The sequence below is a fragment of the Cololabis saira genome, chromosome 20, assembly GCF_033807715.1.
Source record: "Cololabis saira isolate AMF1-May2022 chromosome 20, fColSai1.1, whole genome shotgun sequence".
NCBI classification, from domain to species: domain Eukaryota; kingdom Metazoa; phylum Chordata; class Actinopteri; order Beloniformes; family Belonidae; genus Cololabis; species Cololabis saira.
The window spans coordinates 32,774,706-32,795,860 of NC_084606.1; the positions used below are offsets into that span (position 1 = coordinate 32,774,706).

The 21,155-nt window shown below is 39.8% G+C and overlaps 1 protein-coding gene across 1 annotated transcript in view; it reads right to left on the minus strand.

The window, feature by feature from the left end:
• LOC133420508 (uncharacterized) overlaps positions 1-21,155 on the minus strand; it is a 75,866-nt gene that overhangs the window by 5,925 nt on the left and 48,786 nt on the right. Inside the window, exons 9-13 of the mRNA XM_061710203.1 lie at positions 18,411-18,543; positions 17,741-18,262; positions 16,047-16,135; positions 14,222-14,330; positions 2,158-2,337 (exon numbers count right to left, since the gene is read on the minus strand). Of these exons, the coding sequence (XP_061566187.1) occupies positions 2,158-2,337; positions 14,222-14,330; positions 16,047-16,135; positions 17,741-18,262; positions 18,411-18,543 (1,033 nt within the window). The remainder of the gene's footprint in view (positions 1-2,157; positions 2,338-14,221; positions 14,331-16,046; positions 16,136-17,740; positions 18,263-18,410; positions 18,544-21,155) is intronic.

The following is a 21,155-nucleotide window of genomic DNA, read 5'->3' on the forward strand; positions in this document are numbered from 1 at the left end:
CTTTCATTTTAAAGCGTTTTTTTATCTAATTTCTGCTCACAAAGTTACACTTAAACCTAATTAAAAACCACCCACAGCACAGAAATCTTTCAATCTTTATGTTAATCCCACTTATTAGATAAAAAAGTATAAATATACAGAACTACGGATCAATAAGGTTGGAACCAAGTTTGCTAATAGTTAAACAAACACTATCATCAGCGAAACACAAGAACCCACAACTCATTAAGTAATGTATTCCACCAAATAAGGACACGACCCAGTCTTTTATGAAACAGTTTTGGGGTGTCATCCTTTGTTCTTTATTAAGATTTTGTGGTACTACACAAAAAAACCTCTTAAAATATTCTGATATTCCTAAATCTCGTCAAAATGATCTTATTTTAAGCAAAAATATATCTGCCAATGGGGTAAGAAAGTAGAATTAAAGCTGCAGGCAGCAACGAACGGGCCCTCGCGCATGCAATTTTCACCAATAAAGGTCAAGGACTCAAAACTAAGTCCGATGACTCCACCATGACTCTTTATGTCAAACCATTGAAAAGTTATGGCAGAAAATAGGGACTATCAAATATCAACCAATCAGAAGAAGGTGAGGCGCGTTTTTTGGCGTCTATCATCGCCACGGTAACACTTTTGACTGAGAAAAGTTATGCACGTTGTCGCAGGATGGAGAGGCACATTTTGATGTATAACACACCTGGGTGCACGTTACGGTCCGGGCCGTATTAACTGCCGAAGAAATTGCGTCAAAATTACACGATTCATTCAAAATGGTCGACTTCCTGTTCGGTTTCAGCCATGGCGCCAAGAGACTTTTCTTTAAGTTGCGCCATGATACAGGTGTGTACCGATTGTCGTGCATGTACGTCAAACCGTATTATGGGGCTTGAGGCACAAAGTTTTCTAGGGGGCGCTGTTGAGCCATTAGGCCACGCCCATTAATGCAAACCATTAAATATCAATGTTTCACCAGGCCTGGCATGGGTGCAAAATTCGGTGACTTTTGGGGCACGTTTAGGGGGAAAAAATAAAGAAGAAAGAATTCCTACAGATACAATAGGGCCTTCGCACTGTAAGTGCTCGGGCCCTAATTATTGAAACTAGAAACATTGTTGCAAATAGTCTTCTAATTTTCTTAAAACAAGGCTTTTATCTTGTAGAAATGAGTTTTTTCCCAGTGTAGTGAGCATTACCAAACATTATAAATGAGGAAATGTGGGAAGTGCGCTCTCCAGCAGCAGATTATCCCTCCTACATGCTCACCGCCTGCAGGAGGGCACCTTGGGTCGGGTGCCATGTGACTTGTGACAAAAGACGTCAGCTTTGGTGTCCTGACCCTCAACTTCCAGAACTGACTCTTGTACTATCACTGACCATCACCTCACTACAAAAACTCAAAATCTTAACAAGAATATTTGTCTTATTTCTAGTTGAAATGTCTAATTTTTAGTAAAAAAAAATCTCACTACACTTAAAACAAGACTCATCACTGGAAAAAACAACAATTTTCACCTGTTTCAAGTAGATTTTCACTTAAAATAAGTCAAAAAATCTGCCAGTGGAACAAGATTTTTCTACTTATTTAAAGTGAGAATTTACTTGAAACAGGTGAAAATTGTCAAATAATAAGTTATTTTTCTGGTAATGACTCCTGTTTTAAGTGTAATGAGATTTTTTGACTAAAAATGAGACATTTTAACTAGAAATAAGACAAATATTCCTGGTAAGATTTTGAGTTTTTGCAGTGCTCTGTGGAGAAGGAGGAGCCCCAGGTTGTTCAGGAGCTTGAAATATACCAACCAGATTTGGGATATCGCAGGTGAGCAAGTGTGAAGATATTGATGTACTGAGAGAACACCACTTCAGAAATTCAGTATTTTTATGACATGCGGTGCATGAAGAAATCTGTCGTTGCGTTAGTTGAATTAGTATTCCGATGGTGGATCTTCTTCCTGAAATCTAAAGCGCCATCCTGTTATACAACCGTCCTCCGGCGGTAGAATTCACCATCTTGACTGTTAAACACGGCCGTGGATTGATTAAAATTAAACACTGGATGTTTTACAGATAGACAGCGGAATATTGATGCGTCAGAGAGAGCGTCTGGAGACGAGGCCTCTTACTTATCACACATTACTGGCCGTGCGTCCTTACTCTGAGCTGGCAGATGTGCGCCGGTCCCTCGGGCGCCGGGGCCCGGCTCCTGCAGCTCCAGCTCCATGTAGTTCACTTGTTTCTTAGACGTGGGACTGACGGGAATATTGACGTACGTCGCGCCTTCGTTGCGAGATCTGTCAGAAAGCGGAGCCTCTGGAGGGCAGGCAAACACCGGCCCTGGAAATGCAAGAAGTAAATGGAGATCAGGCGCTGGCTCCTTCATTCCTGTGACCCTTTAATTCAAGGTGTGAACCACACAGGCTTTTGTAATTTATCTTCTTGACAAGACTTGTCTGTTAGCTTTGGCCGCAACTCCATGCTTAGCTTCAATTAAAAGAGTAGAGAGGAGTCGGGCGGTTGTGTTTGAGCTCGTGACATTTAGCAGGGCTAAGAACCTTCTGTTTTCTCTCCCCGGGTTCCTACTAATGACTTACACCATCAAGCCATTATGTCACTTCTGACATCTCTCTAATATATGGATTTTGCATGCACAATGTTCATTTTCAACTGTGACTGAAGATCATTCACATCTGTGTTTTAACCATCACCCTAAACAACAGCTTAAACTTATAACTCAGGGATTTCTGGAGTCAGCAGAAAAGGAAAAAGATGCACTAAATAAAACAAACGCCGCCTCTACCCTTTTTAACTGAACAAATTATAACCGCGATGTTGATTAAAATGCATTTTTATGCAATTCGTTGCGCTTGAGGAATAGTTGCCGATAAAAACCGACCCCCCGCCGATTTATCCGTCAAATTTGAAGGCCGAGAGGGATGAAGTACAGAGTGGGGTTCACTGCTGACTTGAGAAATGCTGTTCAGTTCAGAATCCTGTGGATGTGATTTCATGACAGTCACATAAAATATGTGCATATTTTAGCACTTTGACACATAAAATCTTCTTCTTTTTAATTTATTTCCAAACACCTGCAACACTGGCGGCCGTGAAAAGACGGCAACAGCCTTGACAATGAAGAAAGCCCACTCAAAGAACCTTGGAAATTTGCATATACAGTGCACTTATGGTGCTCTGTGAACGTGCTCCTTCACGGAGGTTTCATCTTGTACTTCTTCTTTTTTTTAATCTCTACTTTCTTCTTTATAGCACCAGGAGCTGCACTTCATTTTCCTGTACGACTGCAGTGACTGACGACCTGACAGGTGTAATCCTGCCTTCCACCCATAGTGGGCTGAGATGTGGGGCTTTTCCACTGGTTACCACTCGGCTCTGTTGTTCCACAAGGTCATAGTACCGCTTAGTACATCCTTGTTTTGCACTTGGCCAGGGTTCTAACCTAGCTGAGTCAGGAAAAGTGATATTTATTTTAAAGGGGACCTATTATGGGATTTAATGTCTATTTTAAACAGGCCTTGAATGTCTTAAAAACAAGCTTTTGATTGTTTTTTCTATATAAATTAGAAATTCAGCCTCTGAGCCATGTTTTTATCTTCCCATTCTCTAACCACATTATCTATGCGGGATTCTGAGTGGGCGGGGCTATGATAATGAGGCTCTGTGCTGATTGGCTGCCTGAATGACGCGATACGCCGCTATGAAAAAATGGCGGAAGCTCCGGCCGGTGGAGTTAAGCCTGAATTATGATTCTGCGTTAAATCGACGCAGACCCTACGGCGTAGGCTCTGCGTTGGTGTAACGCGGAACCATAAATCAGCCTTTACACCGTGTCATACATGCGATGCAAGCGAGCATCAGCGACAAAATCAATTCCATTGCTTTATTTTCTATTCATTTGTCGAACGCCCTGCTTCTATTTTCTTCCTGCTGCTCGCGTTGAAAGCCGGTTGAAAGCGCTGTAGGAAACAGTCACGGATGAGGAACGGCTGATCCAGTTAGTTGAAATGAGAAGTTATCTCTATGATTCCTCCACATTTCACTACAAAAACCTCAATAAAGTGGCAGCTGCTGGAGGGAGATGGACAGAGAGCGTCCGATGTCACGCAGTGCTACGATAGTCGGACGCTCGCATGCAGTTACACGCTTTTATAGTTGTGGGCGTGGTTTGCATTTTGGTTACGTAACAAAAATCCGCCGAATCTGAACGGCTCATAGAAGTCACATGACACTGGACGGCTCATCCAGGCGGCTGTACAGACACTGCAGAATTTGGTTACTTTCCTCCTTCTCTGAGTTGGCAGGCTGAGGGGAGACCACTTTATGTATGTTAAAGCAAGAGAAAACGTGTTTTTCATAATAGGTCCCTTTTAAACTAAACTTTGGTGTGGCGGAAAATGGCAAGAAAAACTACTTGGTGGTGCTACGAGGAGGTCCATGCGTTTCTGTGCTTGGAGTCTGACAACCACAACCAGAGGAGGCTCGATGGAGCAACGCGTTTCAGGCTGCCCTACCATGACCCCGCCCACATCCAGGTCGTACTGAACAGTAATGGAAAATAACTGAGACGGAAGCTAGTTGAGTCGAAAACTGTATAATGGAAAAGGGGCAGAGCCCTCCGTGACCCTGCATTGGATTATGTGGGAACAGAAAATGGATGGATGGATATCAGCAAGTTTTTTAGAAATTTATGAATGTGGATTATCAAAGAGAGAATACATAAATCAGTGGTGAATGTGCGAGGCTGTGAGGTGATAGAGAAGGAAGAGACATTTGTTTAAGAATGTTCTGGCTTATAGAGTTTCTGTGTGTGTGAACTCAGTAGAAAGGCAGATAAAAGTTGTAAACATATCACAAAGATTCTGGGGCGTGAAAAGTGCTGAAATTTTGTCTCTAAATGGGAAAATAATAATAATAATAAGAAGAAATACGAACAACAGGAATAAGGGACTTTCAATGTTTTACATTGACACATTAGGTTGGTGTTAACTAGGAATGGGTGATATTTCACCGTTCACGATAAACCGTCAAAAAAATTCCCCCACGGTAAGAATTTGTATCTCACGGTAAAAACGATAAATTTCCGTTGATGAAGTTTTGGTGTAAAACTGATTTATGGTTCTGTGTTAAATCCACGCACAACGTACGTGAAGGAAGGAAGGAAGGAAGGAAGGAAGGAAGGAAGGAAGGAAGGAAGGAAGGAAGAAAGAAAGAAAGAAAGAAAGAAAGAAAGAAAGAAAGAAAGAAAGAAAGAAAGAAAGAAAGAAAGAAAGAAAGAAAGAAAGAAAGAAAGAAAGAAAGAAAGAAAGAAAGAAAGAAAGAAAGAAAGAAAGAAAGAAAGAAAGAAAGAAAGAAAGAAAGAAAGAAAGAAAGAAAGAAAGAAAGAAAGAAAGAAAGAAAGAAAGAAAGAAAGAAAGAAAGAAAGAAAGAAAGGAGCCAAGAAAGAAAGAAAGATAAATTCCCGTTGATAACATTTTTGTATTTATTTTTATCATTATCAGGATAAATGCCAGAAATTATCGTGATACATTTTTGAATCCATACCGCCCATCCCTAGTGTTAACACATGACTAAATGCTCCAGAGCAGAAAAATGACAAAATATCTGCTTTTATAAGGGTTGGGCTGCTTATTAGCAGCACCTGCCTTCATCCTATAGAAGCAGTAAGGAGGAGCTTAGTATGGCCACCTTACAGATTCTTTTATCCCCCTCTTTTTTGGCTTCATTTTAAACATTGGTTTGGTAAAAAACAAACCAAAAAAAAAACCCATCACATTGTTTGGATGAATTGAATGAATGTATTGCCAAATAATGAGACTCATGGGTAGATGATCTTTATGATGTTCATTTTTTATAATAGCATAGGTTTTAAAGATGGGGTACTAACTTGTGCAAATGACCGTTATTGATCGTAATTAGACTCAACTGTACCGTGTGTTTACCATCTCTGTAAAGTGCCCTACGTAAATGAAGTGAATTGGACTGAAATTTCAGAAACCTCACTAAGCTTTTATCTCATTTGCAGACTGCTGCCGGGTAGCGGTTACAGGTGCAGCTGCGGCCAAATGAGCAAAGCAGAGAATCAAACAACCGTTTTTTGTGCTGGAGCTTATTTCTGTGATAAAATTGAATATAAAAAGGTAGTTTAGATAAGGGGCAGGGGCATCAAAATGCTAACTCACTGAAGGTCCACATTACCAGGAATGAAAATATTACAGACACAGACACCTGTTTGAACACCACAACAGTAATCAGCATAATGCTCTGAGCCCCAAGAGATTGCTGTGGAGAGAAAAATGATGCATAAGCTTAAATATAATGCAGATTTTATTGCCCCTAAACAACACAGGGATAAACAAACAGAGCAACTTCAGCACCACTGGAATCAAGTTAGGAAAGATTATCTTTGCCTTCTGGTATAGCTGTTATAACAGCTCTGGATAATGACTATTTCTTTATTAGATTTTTTTTTTCCAGTAACATATCTCAACAGTGTACATTTCCCTTTGGGAATAATATTGTGTCATTAAATTAAATTAAAAAACTCCTCAACTGTCTGCCTAGTGGCTAGTTTGGCACAATTCAGGCCCGTCTGGGTTTTTATAATAAAGGACCACAGCAGAGCTTTCAAGTAGGGCTGGGGATCGATTCAAATGTCCAGAATCGATTCGATTCCGATTCTTAATATTCAGAATCGATTATCACGATTCGATTCGATCCGATTCGATATTGATTTGGCTTAGTGTTATTTAAAATGTTTTTTGAGCTGTTGCCTGAATTATATGACTGTAAAATAACTAGTGAAATAATAATTTCACAATAATTATTGTGAAATAAGTAAGAAATAAATAACTCAAACAGGCCTTTCAATATCCATTTAAAGTGCAAAAAAGAAAGAAATTTAAATAATTTTTTTAGCATTTTTTGCAAATGTAACCCCAAGACAGTATATAAAGTAATGAAATATAGACAATTTATGCAATTATAACCTAACACTTTAATGTTTTCATACCTTTAAACATATTTAAAGGCAAAAACATGGCACCAGTTATTCTCGTGTCCAACAAAACATTCCTTTTTTGGGGATAAACAAAAAAATAACCAAAAGTTGTAATTTAATGATGAAAAAAAAATACATAAAAAAAAGCCCCAAAGAAAAAAAAGAAATAAATAAATAAAAAAAAAGAAAAAAAAGAAATCGATCTTTAGACATAAGACTGATTTTTAGGAATTAATATGAGAATTGATTTAGAATCGGAAAATCAATTTTTTTCAACACAGGCCTACTTTCAAGGCACAAGGTCAGGGCACGAAAAAAACACGGTCTGTGAACAAAACAAGCAGACTCCCAAAGTAAAATTGAGAGTATGATTTAAAAAGGGGAAGAAAAAAAAGGATAAAAGACTCTTTAATATTGGCTGTGATCTTAAACTAATTAACGAGTTGTTCTTCTTTTCTACTACTGTGTTGTAATTCAGTTAGAGGGGAACCACAGCTGCATATTTTGTGTGGGATAAAGAGAACGGAGCAGCAGGTGAAAGCTTCTTTTTCCTCTGAAAGAATGACAACCAGCAGCGGTCATTACCCACCGCTCAGGAGCATGAACCGCAGGGGACACGCCTATAATCAGAGAGAGGCTATTAGACGGAAGCAGAGTCTCAGCGGGTACAGCCTTTGGCAAAAATCTAACCTAATTGATCAGACGCCAACAAGCCCTTGCAGGAGTGTGTGTGTGTGAGTGTGTGTGTGTGTCGTTGTAATGGCTAACATTAGAAGAATAGGTTTGCCCGCAGCTCTATGGCTGGGAGACTTTTTCATCATACACTTTCCAGAGCCCTCATTGAGAGATGTTAAGAGGTAAAACCTGCTGGGCCTCGGTGACCCAATCTCAGCGAAAACACGGGTTCAACGACAGCTCAGTCCTCAGGATGAAAAGGCTTTTACATTTTTTTGTTGACAACTACATCATATGGAAAGGAAAAAACATGATTAACTAAAGCCGAATTGGTGAAAATCATTGCATGATAAGAAGGTAAAACTGAGCTTTCCTATCTCTCCACTGCCTCACAGGATCTTCGTGTTCCACATATTGATTAGGCTGGGTTTTAAGTCAGATGCCCTTCCTGATACAGCCGTCCCCACTGGGCTTTGGGATGGGCTCTTTGACGACAGCGGTTGGTGATCCCTTTAGCGGCGGGATTCTGGATAATGATCGCACTGGAGAATTAAGTCTTTGCATAAAACCCTTTTCAAGATGTTTGATATTCTACTTCTCCTGCATTTCAACTGACATTTGACTGCAAAAGCAACACTTAAAAGGGGCACATCAGTGAATTTGCTGCAATACAAAATAAATACATTAATGATAAGTAAAAATAAAAGTTAAAAATACTCTAAAAATATAAATTAAAAGAGGATGCTTTAGTCTGAACAGAAAAAGGTCATGTTGCCATTGATATCTTCATAACAACCCTCAAACTTCTACTTAAACTATTACTTTCTGTTGACTTCATAGATACAATAGAGTTGAGTGTCATCAGCAAATAATGGAACTGCATGTCGTGTTTTCTAATGAAATTGTCCAAAACCAGTATATTAAAAAAAATGAATTTAATCTCCTCCCTGTGGAACAGCATGACCTTCTCCGGTGTGTGTTCAGCACATATTTACATGTATAATCTAACAGATAAATATGACTTTAAACAGTCCAGAGCTGTTGACTTGATCCTGATGTTATCCTTGTAATCAGGTGTTGTGCTCAATCATGTTAAATGGGTAACTGCGATCTAAAGAGCACAAATTGAACACCGTTATCTGAAAAAAAGCAGTTAAAAGACCAGATAAAATGATCTGGTACTTAATAGACGCAACTGTTTACAACCCAACAGAAATTAACAGTAAATCCCCCTTTACACACAAGATTGGAAATGTCCTTCGACATTCTCTTTTGCATATTTTAAAATATAAAAGTACATTGTAGACCCAACTTGAAAGTAAATAGCCAGAAATGAATTTGCTGAGATGCCCAGACTTCCCTTACCCCAGACCAGGGGTTGGGAACCCGCGGCTCCAGAGCCGCATGCGGCTCTTTAGCGCCGCCCTAGTGGCTCCTGGAGCTTTTTCAAAAATGTTTGACCTTTTTTCCTTCTTTTTTTCTATTTTTTCTTCTTTTTTTCTGTTTTTTTTTCTTTTTTTCTTCCTTTTTCATCTCGACTTTTCGACTTTTTTCTCGACATTTCGACTTTTTTCTCGACATTTCGACTTTTTCTCAACATTTCGACTTTTTTCTCGAAATTTTGACTATTTCCCCGACATTTCGACTTTTTTCTCGACATTTTGACTTTTTTCTTGAAATTTAGATTTTTTTCTCGACATTTCAACTTTTTTCTCAACATTTCGACTTTTTTCTTGACATTTTGCCTTTTTTCTTGACATTTCGCCTTTTGCTTTCATTCTAAGGCTTATACAAGACTTTTCATTTTTTGCGGCTCCAGACATATTTGTTTTTTGTGTTTTTGGTCCAATATGGCTCTTTCAACATTTTGGGTTGCCGACCTGACACTTCCTCCAGTTCTTCTGGGGGGGGAGTCCGAGACGTTCCCAGGCTAGCTGAGAGACCTAGTCTCTCCAGCGTGTCCTGGGTCTTCCCCGGGGTCTCCTCCCGGTGGAACATGCCTGGAACACCTCCCTAGGGAGGCGTCCAGGGGGCATCAGTTACAGAGGCCCAGGCCACCTCAGCTGACTCTTCTCCATGTGAAGGAGCAGCAGCTCTACTCTGAGCTCCTCTCGAGTGATTGAGCTTCTCAATTTTCAATGGGATGATGTTTTAAAAGTTGATTGTCTCGTGTAGAGGTATCAGTAGCTTTGGGTATTTTGCACCAACCTGATCAAGAGGGTTGGTTTCACAACCAATGAAAAGAAACGAGGCATGTGATGTTAACAGAACGATGACCACACTGGTATCAACTAAAGACATCCCAAAGTTCTACTACTCGCCGGTCTTTTACAGGGTCGATATTGTCCTGGTCATGAAAATCATTAGCAAGAACTAAACGTGCTAGTTTACTGGTGACTAAGCAATCCCTCACTGTCATTACTATAGCCAATGTTTATTCTTTGGTTTTGTTTTTTTTAAGTAAGCATTAACTACTATGACTCACTAATACATTTAACATCCCTTAAAAATATATCCTATAGGCTGCTTTCCCTTTGGATCCCATGTGTAACATGGCAATATAAAAAGTGTTATATGCACTCGTTTTACTGGCTAGGTTGACCAATGTTGGCAAATTATCTGCTGAACAAAGTTACCTAGTAATCCAGGGGTTGCCAACCCTGGTCCTAAAGAGCTGCATTCCTGCATGTTTCAGGTGTTTCCTCTGCTTCAGGGCACCGTGACACAAGTAGCTGTGTCATTAACAGACTTGTGCAGACCGGGATGACGAGCTGATTATGACCTTTAATTAGACTCCGGTGTGTTGTTGCAAGGAGACATCTAAAACATGCAGGACTGCAGTTCTTTAGGAATAGGGTTGCCGACCCCGGTACTGATCGTGTGGAGGAAATATTGTTAAGTTAAAGGGGACCCAATTATGGCATCTAGCGTATTTTCTGGACTATAAGCCGCACCTGAATACAAGCCGCATCCGCTCTATTTAAAAAAAAAGATATGCAAGCCGCAGATATTTATGTTGTTAGATTAGATATTTACTACATGTACAGAACGATTTTGAACTGTAAATGATGTACATGTTTGTACCTAAATAGTTCCTTTCCTAACAGTGTCTTTTAACACGGCAGCAACTTTGCTGATTAAAACGGGACAGAACCAAGAGAAAATAACCGGTATTTATTTATCTGTTTGAAATCTGCTTCCACCTACTTCTATCTGCTAAAGAAGAATTAGCGTATTCTTCTGTGCATTTTTTAGTCTTAGTTTTGATTCTAATTCCGGTTAGAGCGCCCCTAGCGGTGGAAGAAAAATCCACAGAATAGCTGCACCTTTGTATAAGCTGCATGGTTGAAAACCTATTAAAAAGTAGCGGCTTATAGTCCAGAAAATACGGTAATACCTATTTTAAACAGGCCTTGAATGTCTTAAAAACAAGCTTTTGATAGTTTTTGCTAAATAAATTAGAAATTCAGCCTCTGGGCCATGTCTTTATCTTCCCATTCTCTAACCTCATTATCTATGCAGGATTCTGAGTGGACGGGGCTATGATAATGAGGCTCTGTGCTGATTGGCTGCTTGAATGACGCGATACACCGCTACGAAAAAATGGCGGAAGCTCCGGCCTGCGGAGTTAGTTGTGGGCGTGGTTTCACGCATCGGAGGCCAACCGATGTAAATCGTATTTTGGTTACGTCACGAAAGGGAGCAGAATCTGAACGGCTCGTAGATCCACATCACACTAGACGGCTCATCCGGGCGGCTGTACAGACACTGCAGAATTTGGTTGTTTCCTCCTTCTCTGAGTTGGCAGACTGAGGGGAGACCACTTTATATATGTTAAAGCAAGAAAAAACCTGTATTCCATAATAGGTCCCCTTTAAATCAAACGGAAAAGTTCTTCCTTTCAGCTGTTTACTCACGCACGCGTGACCATCCTCGCTCATTAACCACCTGCTGAGGTGGGATGACTGTAACACTGACACGGGAGCAGGGTTGTTTGTGTGTGAAGGAACGTGAACATGACTGATGGGTTTGGTTCTACTTCCTGACGGCTGCCTGGGCTTCATCTACAGCAGGTGTGTCTCAGAGTGAGAGGATGTGGGTGGACAGGACACGGCAGTGGCCAAACGTCCCCTGACAACCGTCTTCTCACCTCGCGTCAGGTCAGGAGCCTCGCTACACGTGACTCCACTCTCTTTGCACATCTGCGTTTTCTCTGCACACAAGTGGCTCTTAACGGTATATAATTCAAGTTTATGGTGTTGCATAAGATGCAAATGAAGAGTCTCGCTGCAGCAGGCCCTTATATGCATGATGAAAGGAGGATGTTGAAATCTCTGTTGTACAATACATTAACGGCTCCAGATACTTCAAACGTGACTCATATGTATCCGCTCAGGTTTTACTTTATTTTTGTCCATACATTTTTTTTTTTTAAAAGACAGCAGATGATAATCTAAATGATTTTCCTTGTAAGAATCACTCCATTTAATCAGATGAAGTTGGAAAAAATTGTTGCATTCTGTGAAAAATATTGCAACTAATTAAAACGAATAAACTGTTGCAAAAATGAATTATTAGTGCCACGTGTTGCACTCAGGCTGATTTGTCCAGCAATGATAACTCAGGCTGCAGCGACTACTTGAAAATAATCAATTCTGAAAAAATTGTTGACGCTCATGATCATATAAAAATCACATTATTGTTATCAACAAAAAGGAAAAGGCAGCGAGGGATGTTTGTTTTGTAGTTCTGCAACACTGTTGAATTATTACCCAAATCGTGAGGCTCATAGCATTCTTTTATTTATTAGTGTATGTACTTTTTTATGCTGTGTGTCGCTGCTTTTTTGTATTAATTGTATTTTAACTTATAAAATGTGTGTTTTTAACTGTATCTCTTGTAAGGTGACCTTGGGTGACCTGAAAAGCGCCTCTAAATAAAATGAATTATTATTATTATTATTATTATTATTATTATAACGTCCATTTACATTCAAATATGACTACGGCAATTATTCATTGAGGCTAACAATGTTTTTATTTTCTCAGTACTCATATATAAAATGTCCACTTGTTTCTGTAAATTGACATCCTGATGAAACTATAATTTCATTGCAGGATAAATAAAGTATCCATCCATCCATTTCTAAATTATTAAAGTATATCTTAATAATTTACTAATCCAGACTAAGAGATTGATTCACGTTAGACTCGCCGGTTTTAGAGGACAGACTGGAAAATCGGCATCAGTTTGTTTTCTGTTCACCTCAAACAAATCCTGTTGTAACAAGCTTCTCTTCTGTCTCCAGTTCTCCTCACAACAATCTTCCACTTAGTGCATTTCTACGGTGTTGTAACATGGCCAGCAGCAGCTCTGTGACAAACTCTGCTGCACTGTATATGTTGTAGGCACTTTATTAAACTATTTCCATCAATGTCACAGTCCATTACTGTGACTGAAGCGCAGTGCATGTGCCGATGCCCTCGAGAGAGGATGGGAATCTGCACTCCACACACGTGCCCGTCCGCTTTGTCCAGAATGAGTTATATTACAGATTCAATTCTGTGCATGTGCCGCCGAGCAACAGGTGATGTTTTAAGCAACCTTGACTGAGGTGCGAGACTCCGTTTAATTCACTTCCATTAAGAGACGCACGCCCTTGTTGTTTTAAGAAGCCTGCGAGCTGCGTCGCTGGAAATGTTCAGGGCATTTAGAAGAAGAAGAAAGATAATGAACAGACAAGAGATTCATTTGTGCAGCAATAAACCTGATGATCTGGATATGTCGGTCTGGAGCAAGGCTCAGTACCCACGGCTCTAGAGCCGCATGCGTCTCTTTAGCGCCGCCCTAGTGGCTCCCTGGAGCGTTTTCAAAAATGTTTGACCTTTTTTTCCTTTCTTTCTTCTTTTTTTTCTTTTTTCCTTTTTTCTTCTTTTTTTCTTTTTTCCTCTTTTTTTCTACCTTTTTCTTTTTTTCTTTGCAATCTTGACATTTCGACTTTTTTCTTGAAATTTTGACTTTTTTCTTTAAATTTTGACTTTTTTCTCGACATTTCGACTTTTTTCATGAAATTTTGACAATTTCCTCGACATTTCGACTTTTTTCTCGAAATTTTGACTTTTTTCTTGAAATTTTGACTTTTTTCTCGACATTTCGACTTTTTTCTCAAGATTGTACTTCAACATTAATCTTAACCTTTCGACTTTTTTCTTGCAATTTTGACTTTTTTCTCGACATTTCGACTTTTTTCTCGACATTTCGACTTTTTTCTCGAAGTGCATAATAAAAAAAAAAAAATCTTCCCCCAGTTATAACTAATATAGAAACATGCAGCATGTGTTGCCTTCATTCTAAAGCTTATACAAGACTTTTCATTTTTTGCGGCTCCAGACATATTTGTTTTTTGCGTTTTTGGTCCAATACGGCTCTTTCAACATTTTGGGTTGCAGACCCCTGGTTTGGAGGGATTAAAATATGTTAAACCCAAACAGAGTCAGTCACGTTGACTTGCATGACGACAGTCTCACTCACCTTCAGCCTCGTGAAGAAACCTCCTCTGGCCATAGCTGCCCATTAGCTCATACTTGCTCTTCTCTTCTGCCTTAAACGTGCAGAGACAGCCAGCACCGCTCCCCGCAATCTGCAGTCCAGAAGCATAAATGTATTGTAAGTATGATGATTATTTTCTACTTAACATCTCAGGTGTATTTATAGACAGAGGTTGATATTCAGCCTTTGCTGAAATTAGGGCCGAGTGTTGCATGTAAAAAAAACAAAAACAAAACGGGCTCTGCGACGACTCATCATTACAGGCCGATAACCATATCTTTCGGATTGCAGTCTCGTAATATCAGATTCCCAACAGCACCTGTGGTGTGAAAATTGCTAGTTGAGAGCAGGCGTATTGATTTCTGTCCCAATGAGATGCCACTGCCAGCACTGCAATCACAAACATATCCCCTGATGGAAGCACAATATCAGAGAACGGGGCCAGGACATTGAAGATAATGCCTGTAATAGTGCTCAGAGCCTGAAATTCATTTCCAAAACATGAATTACTTGCTTCATTAGTGGGAGATACTAGGCTTTGTACTTTGACTGTATGCCATCTTCACCTTTATATTAAGAATTATAGTGTGACTGAACTGACAGTTGTTACTTGAGAATATCTCTGAACTACATAAAAATGACAATTTGGACCGCATCCCCCCATCCTCTCTTAGCAGTCACTGTATCATCAAAAAGGTGTTAATGTTTCTTTTGGTAGCTCTCTTTTCATCATCTCCATGTGACACTTAACCCATTTAATTAAAAAGGTGCAACAACAGTGCGCCTCCATACAGGTCTTTGTAGCATAAAGCTATGATTTAAAGCTTATTAGAAGTCTTCATGAAACTAGGAGAGACTAGAAAAGTCCGCTTTCTGAGAGAGGGCTGGGCGATATGGACCAAAAGTCATATCTCGATATTTTCTAGCTGAATGACGATACTCGATATATATCGATATTTTTTCCGTGCTATAATTGGGGTTTCCCCCAAAGCATTATAGCATAGCTTCTCTGTTAGCATCTCTGTTAGCATCTCTGTTAGCTTCATTTTTTCTGAGACAAACCCTTAAAAAAACAGTCAGTTTTAATACAAAGCCTCGTGCCAAATGTCACACAGGTTCCTTTATTAACAGAGGTCTGCACAATATCAAAATGTATAAAAGAAATGAAATAAAAATAAACTGCTTCTTGAATAAAATAAAACAAATATCCCTTTCCTGCATAACAATTAAATTAAAATACACTGTGCAATTAATACAATGTAGACAGTAACAGGCAGACTTTTCCACTGAGGTTGACAGTTGTGCAAATAACAAAACATTTGTGCAAATCTCAAATAAAACATTCAAGTCAATTTGTCACTAAATAAGCTATATCAAAATCATTAAAAAAAAAAAGTTTTTTTTTTTTTTTTTTTAATAATCGATATAAACGATATTGTCTCGTACCATATCGCGTTTGAAAATATATCGGTATACATTGAAATCTCGATATATCGCCCAGTCCTATTCTGAGATCAGCGAGTAAAAACTCGACGACTCCTCGGTAAAACCCATAATGCTGTTCATAAATAACATACACGTACATTCATTACAGCTGTTTAAATGATCATTTCAGCTCATCACATGATAGAAAACATCTTCAACAAATCGCCTCAACCTTCTAATTGTTCGTTTTCACACTTTTCATTTGATATTCCTGTGATAAAAAGACAGTTTCCCTGGAATGTGCTGCACAATGACTTGTGTAATCCAAGCGCGTGAGCGGCCGACGGCATGGCGGTGGATGAAAACGTTCTGGAGTACCTACCTCCACGTTCCTCTCCGTCAAACAACTCTCCATGGTGGCGTAAGCAGGATCAGCTCTGCACCTTTCGCCTTTGCTATGACGCTTTTCGTCTGGGAGGGGGGAAAAAATACAAATAAATGTAGCTTCTAATTAAAACAAACAAAACAGAAAATGTAAATGGTAATAACCAGAGCTGAAAACGAGCCTCCATGCTTTATTAAACGGTTTTAATGAATCAGAGTGGGGGGGGAAACATTTTTAAACTTATTTTCTAAGAGGTTATGCATAAAGTCCTGCAGATCTGGAGGTGGAGAGAAATGACTTTGGATTGATTCAGCTCACAATACCTTTTTCTGCAGGAGAGAAGTTGTTCTCGTCATATTGTGCAAAGGTCAGAGAGCCCTCAATACATGCTGGTTAAGAGCTTCAACATGCACTTCAGTGACGTGTGCACACGCCTCACTAATGCTACTTTCAGTCTTATCATGTAGAAAGCTTTTATTTTGAACATAAGCACTGCTGCAGATATATATCTGCTGTTCTGAAGCTATGCATGTCTGATGTAATTCACAAGTGCTCTTAGTGTGAACAGTTTAGTCCAGGGGTCAGCAACCCAAAATGTTGAAAGAGCCGTATTGGATCAAAAACACACAAAAAAAATGTCTGGAGCCGCAAAAAATGAAAAGTCTTGTATAAGCCTTAGAATGAAGACAAATGGCGAAAGGCGAAATGTCGAGAAAAAAGTCGAAATATCAAGAAAAAAGTCGAAATGTCGAGAAAAAAGTCAAAATTTAAAGACAAAAGTCGAAATGTCGAGAAAAAAGTCGGAATGTCAAGATTAATGTTGAAGTACAATCTCGAGAAAAAAAGATGAAATGTTGAGAAAAAAGTCGAAATTTCGAGAAAAAAGTCGAAATGTTGAGAAAAAAATCTAAATGTCGAGAAAAAAGTCAAAAATTTAGAGAAAAAAGTCGAAATGTCGAGATTAAAAAAGGAAAAAGGAAGAAAAAGAGAAAAAAAAGGAAAAAAAGAAAAATAGAAAAAAAGGAAAAAAGAAAAAAAGAAGAAAAAAGAAAATAGAAAAAATAGAAAAAAAAGGGAAAAAAGAAAAATAGAAAAAAAGAAAAAAAGAAAAAAAGAAGAAAATAGAAAAAAGAGGAAAAAAAAGAAAAAAAAAGGGAAAAAAAAGGAAAAAAAAGTTCAAACATTTTTGAAAAAGCTCCAGGGAGCTACTAGGGCGGCGCTAAAGAGCCGCATGCGGCTCTAGAGCCGCGGGTTGCTGACCCCTGGTTTAGTCCAACATGTTTTTAAATAATGTCTTGTTTCCACATCACATTTGACTGATCCTCTTCGATATAAAACCATTAATATCTGCAAAAACCTTTGACAATGAAACATAATTCATTTAGAAACACACTTATGAAAATACTCAATAATGATCGTTCAGTCACCCGCTTGTCATGTACATAAAAAGCTCAAGTAAATGGCTTTTTTTGAAAACCGGTACCATCAGAGTCTAATGAGCCTACACATAACTTCTGACTTCCTCAGTTGTTGCAGCAACAGCGATAAACCAAACCAAGCAAAACCAGGCAGAGTGCATTTTTATTAATGGAAAAACAGCAGGAAAAAAAGAGAGATGGACTTCAGGGCGTCAGGGGAAAAAGAAAAAGAGGCCATCAGAGGATGGCTTCAAACTTTTCAGTCTCTCTTACCTTCACAGTTTACAGTCCAACCATTCATCTCCTCGTGCTGGCTCCGGCCGTCTATGTTTCTGAGAGACTGATGGAGCGGCTCCTCATCGGCCGCACAGTCACGTTCTTGGCTCTCCGTCAGGTGCGGCCCATTTGGGAAGGCTTGAAAAGTGGAAATGTCCCCGCTGCCGTACCTTTTAGCAGGCATGGCACGCGGAGGAGGGTGGCAGTGCGCTCGCCGACACTTGGTACAGTTTTCATAAATGACAGGCCTTTTGTCTTGATGGTCTTGTGGAGGTACGGCAGGTGTCGAGCTGGGCCCGTGTCCCAAAGCCGGGCTCATTGATTCGTACAGGTTCAGCCTGTGTGCCTTTGCCTCTGGCCGCCTGTCTGCGCTCGGAAAGCTGAGCAGATCAGATAAGAGGCCGGCTAATTTCTCTCCTCTTTTGAACGGCGCCGACTCCTCGCCCGTCTTCACTCCCGGCGGCTCTGTGGAGCGGATGCTTCCGGAACCGGGAGAGGACTTCTGCAGAGTTTTCTTCACTGCAAACGGTGCGTGTCATAGCATACCACTGCTAAATGAGCCATTTCACCATACACACCTCAATTGATCTGCTCATGCATTTACAAAAAGGGGCAATACATGCAGTTTGTGATTGACAAAAGAAGAAATCCAAAAGGTTATCCTTACCTGGTGTCACTAACGAACTTGAGTGGTATAAAGTGTCCCCTGTGGGGGAAAGAGAAATAAAATTGGTATTTGATCTAAAACACCCATTTCTAAAGTGGAAGGATGTGTATTCAAGGGGGTTCACAGGGATCCTCTATAAATAATTCAACTGAATGTTAGTGGAGGTTCAGAAGCTGGACTTTATATGCGGCACTAGGGATGGAGGTATGGACTAAAAAATGTATCACGATCATTTCTGGCATTTATCCCGATAACGATAAAGAAAATACCAATACAAAAACGTTATCAACGGGAATTTTTCTTTCTTTCTTTCTTTCTAGGCTCATTTCTTTCTTTCTTTCTTTCTTTCTTTCTAGGCTCATTTCTTTCTTTCTTTCTTTCTAGGCTCATTTCTTTCTTTCTTTCTTTCTAGGCTCATTTCTTTCTTTCTTTCTTTCTAGGCTCATTTCTTTCTTTCTTTCTTTCTAGGCTCATTTCTTTCTTTCTTTCTTTCTAGGCTCATTTCTTTCTTTCTTTCTTTCTAGGCTCATTTCTTTCTTTCTTTCTTTCTAGGCTCATTTCTTTCTTCCTTCCTTCCTTGGCGCGCTCCTTCCTTCCTTCCTTCCTTCCTTCCTTCCTTCCTTCCTTCCTTCCTTCCTTCCTTCCTTCCTTCCTTCCTTCCTTCCTTCCTTCCTTCCTTCCTTCCTTCCTTCCTTCCTTCCTTCCTTCCTTCCTTCCTTCCTTCCTTCCTTCCTTCCTTCCTTCCTTCCTTCCTTCCTTCCTTCCTTCCTTCCTTCCTTCCTTCCTTCCTTCCTTCCTTCCTTCCTTCCTTCCTTCCTTCCTTCCTTCCTTCCTTCCTTCCTTCCTTCCTTCCTTCCTTCCTTCCTTCCTTCCTTCCTTCCTTCCTTCCTTCCTTCCTTCCTTCCTTCCTTCCTTCCTTCCTTCCTTCCTTCCTTCCTTCCTTCCTTCCTTCCTTCCTTCCTTCCTTCCTTCCTTCCTTCCTTCCTTCCTTCCTTCCTTCCTTCCTTCCTTCCTTCCTTCCTTCCTTCCTTCCTTCCTTCCTTCCTTCCTTCCTTCCTTCCTTCCTTCCTTCCTTCCTTCCTTCCTTCCTTCCTTCCTTCCTTCCTTCCTTCCTTCCTTCCTTCCTTCCTTCCCGTACGTTGTGCGTGGATTTAACACAGAACCATAAATCATCTTTACACAAAAACATCATCAACAGGAATTTATCATTTTTACCGTGAGATACAAATTCTTACCGTGGGGAATTTCTTTGACGGTATATCATGAACGGTAAAATATCACCCATCCCTATGCGGCAAAGCCTCCCTATCGCTACGACGACGGTTCGGTCAGACTCAGCACCTCACAAAGGGCTCCTGTCAATCACCCGCTGCCATAAAAGAAAACACTGGAGTCGCTGTCAAGGTGTACCAGCAATGTTGGCACAAAACACGAAGAGACACGCGCCAAAGACAGAAAAACCAGACTCTGGAAAATTCAGTCAACGTGTTCAAGTTGAATTTTTGCCCACAAGTTGCAACCCATCAAAGCCTTTGTGAAGGAGACAGCGGCATGCAGCCAGTACATCTCCAGCAGCACATCATCGCAGAACAGGAGTCTATTTTTAAAAGGAGGACATTTCTGAAGGTACTCAGTTGGTTGTAAAGGTAAAAATCCTCCTCAACCAAGGCAAAAGCCCTGGAGTCTGAACGCCTTCATCTTAGTGAAGAAAAATAATATGTTGGATTTAGCCGTGGATTTACGGAAGAGTATTAGGGCCAGGCAGGAGAAAAATAAAAATAATATCTTAGAGGAAGATTTTTTTTTTTTTTATTGTGCACTTCAAGAAAAAAGTCGAAATGTCGAGATTAATGTTGAAGTACAATTTCGAGAAAAAAGTCGAAATGTTGAGAAAAAAGTTGAAATGTCGAGAAAAAAGTCGAAATGTCGAGATTAATGTTGAAGTACAATTGAGAAAAAAGTCGAAATGTTGAGAAAAAAGTCGAAATGTTGAGAAAAAAGTTGTAATGTCGAGATTAATGTTGAAGTACAATTTCGAGAAAAAAGTCGAAATGTTGAGAAAAAAGTCGAAATTTCGTGAATAAAGTTGAAATGTTGAGAAAAAAGGCAAAATTTCGACTTTATCTATGAAATTTTGACTTTATTCTTGAAATTGTATTTCAACATTAATCTCGACATTTCAACTTTTTTCTTGACATTTCGACTTTTTTCTCGAAGTGCACAGTAAAAAAAAAAATCTTCCCCTCTCAAATATTTTTTCTACTCCATGGCCCTAATACTCTCCCGTAGTGGATTATTATAGTTTAAAATGTAAAATTTTTTCCACCTAAATGTTTGAAATGTGAAACATAGTTTAAAGAACCAGGCATTGATGGCACGGCTTTGTGTTTCATCGCTTTAGTCCGAACTAAACTGCTTTGAGCGGGTTAGGTGGTGCCCTACTAACAGATACTTCACAGTGGGTGCATCAGTGAAACAGAGCGAGTGCAGCTCATTTCCAGTCCTCCAGGGCCACCAACCTGCACGTTTTAGACGTCTCAATGCTCCAACACACCTGATTCAAATGAACGGATCATTTTCCGACTGGGCCAGACCTCGATTATAAGCTGGAGCTGATCTATCGCCCACACAGAGGTAATTAGGAAACGCCGTTAGATGGAAACAAAAAGAAGTGCGACCAAATAAAGCTGCGAAATAAACAGCTGTGCAACTGGTGTGTGTGGCGTTGCCATGGGAACCAGCATC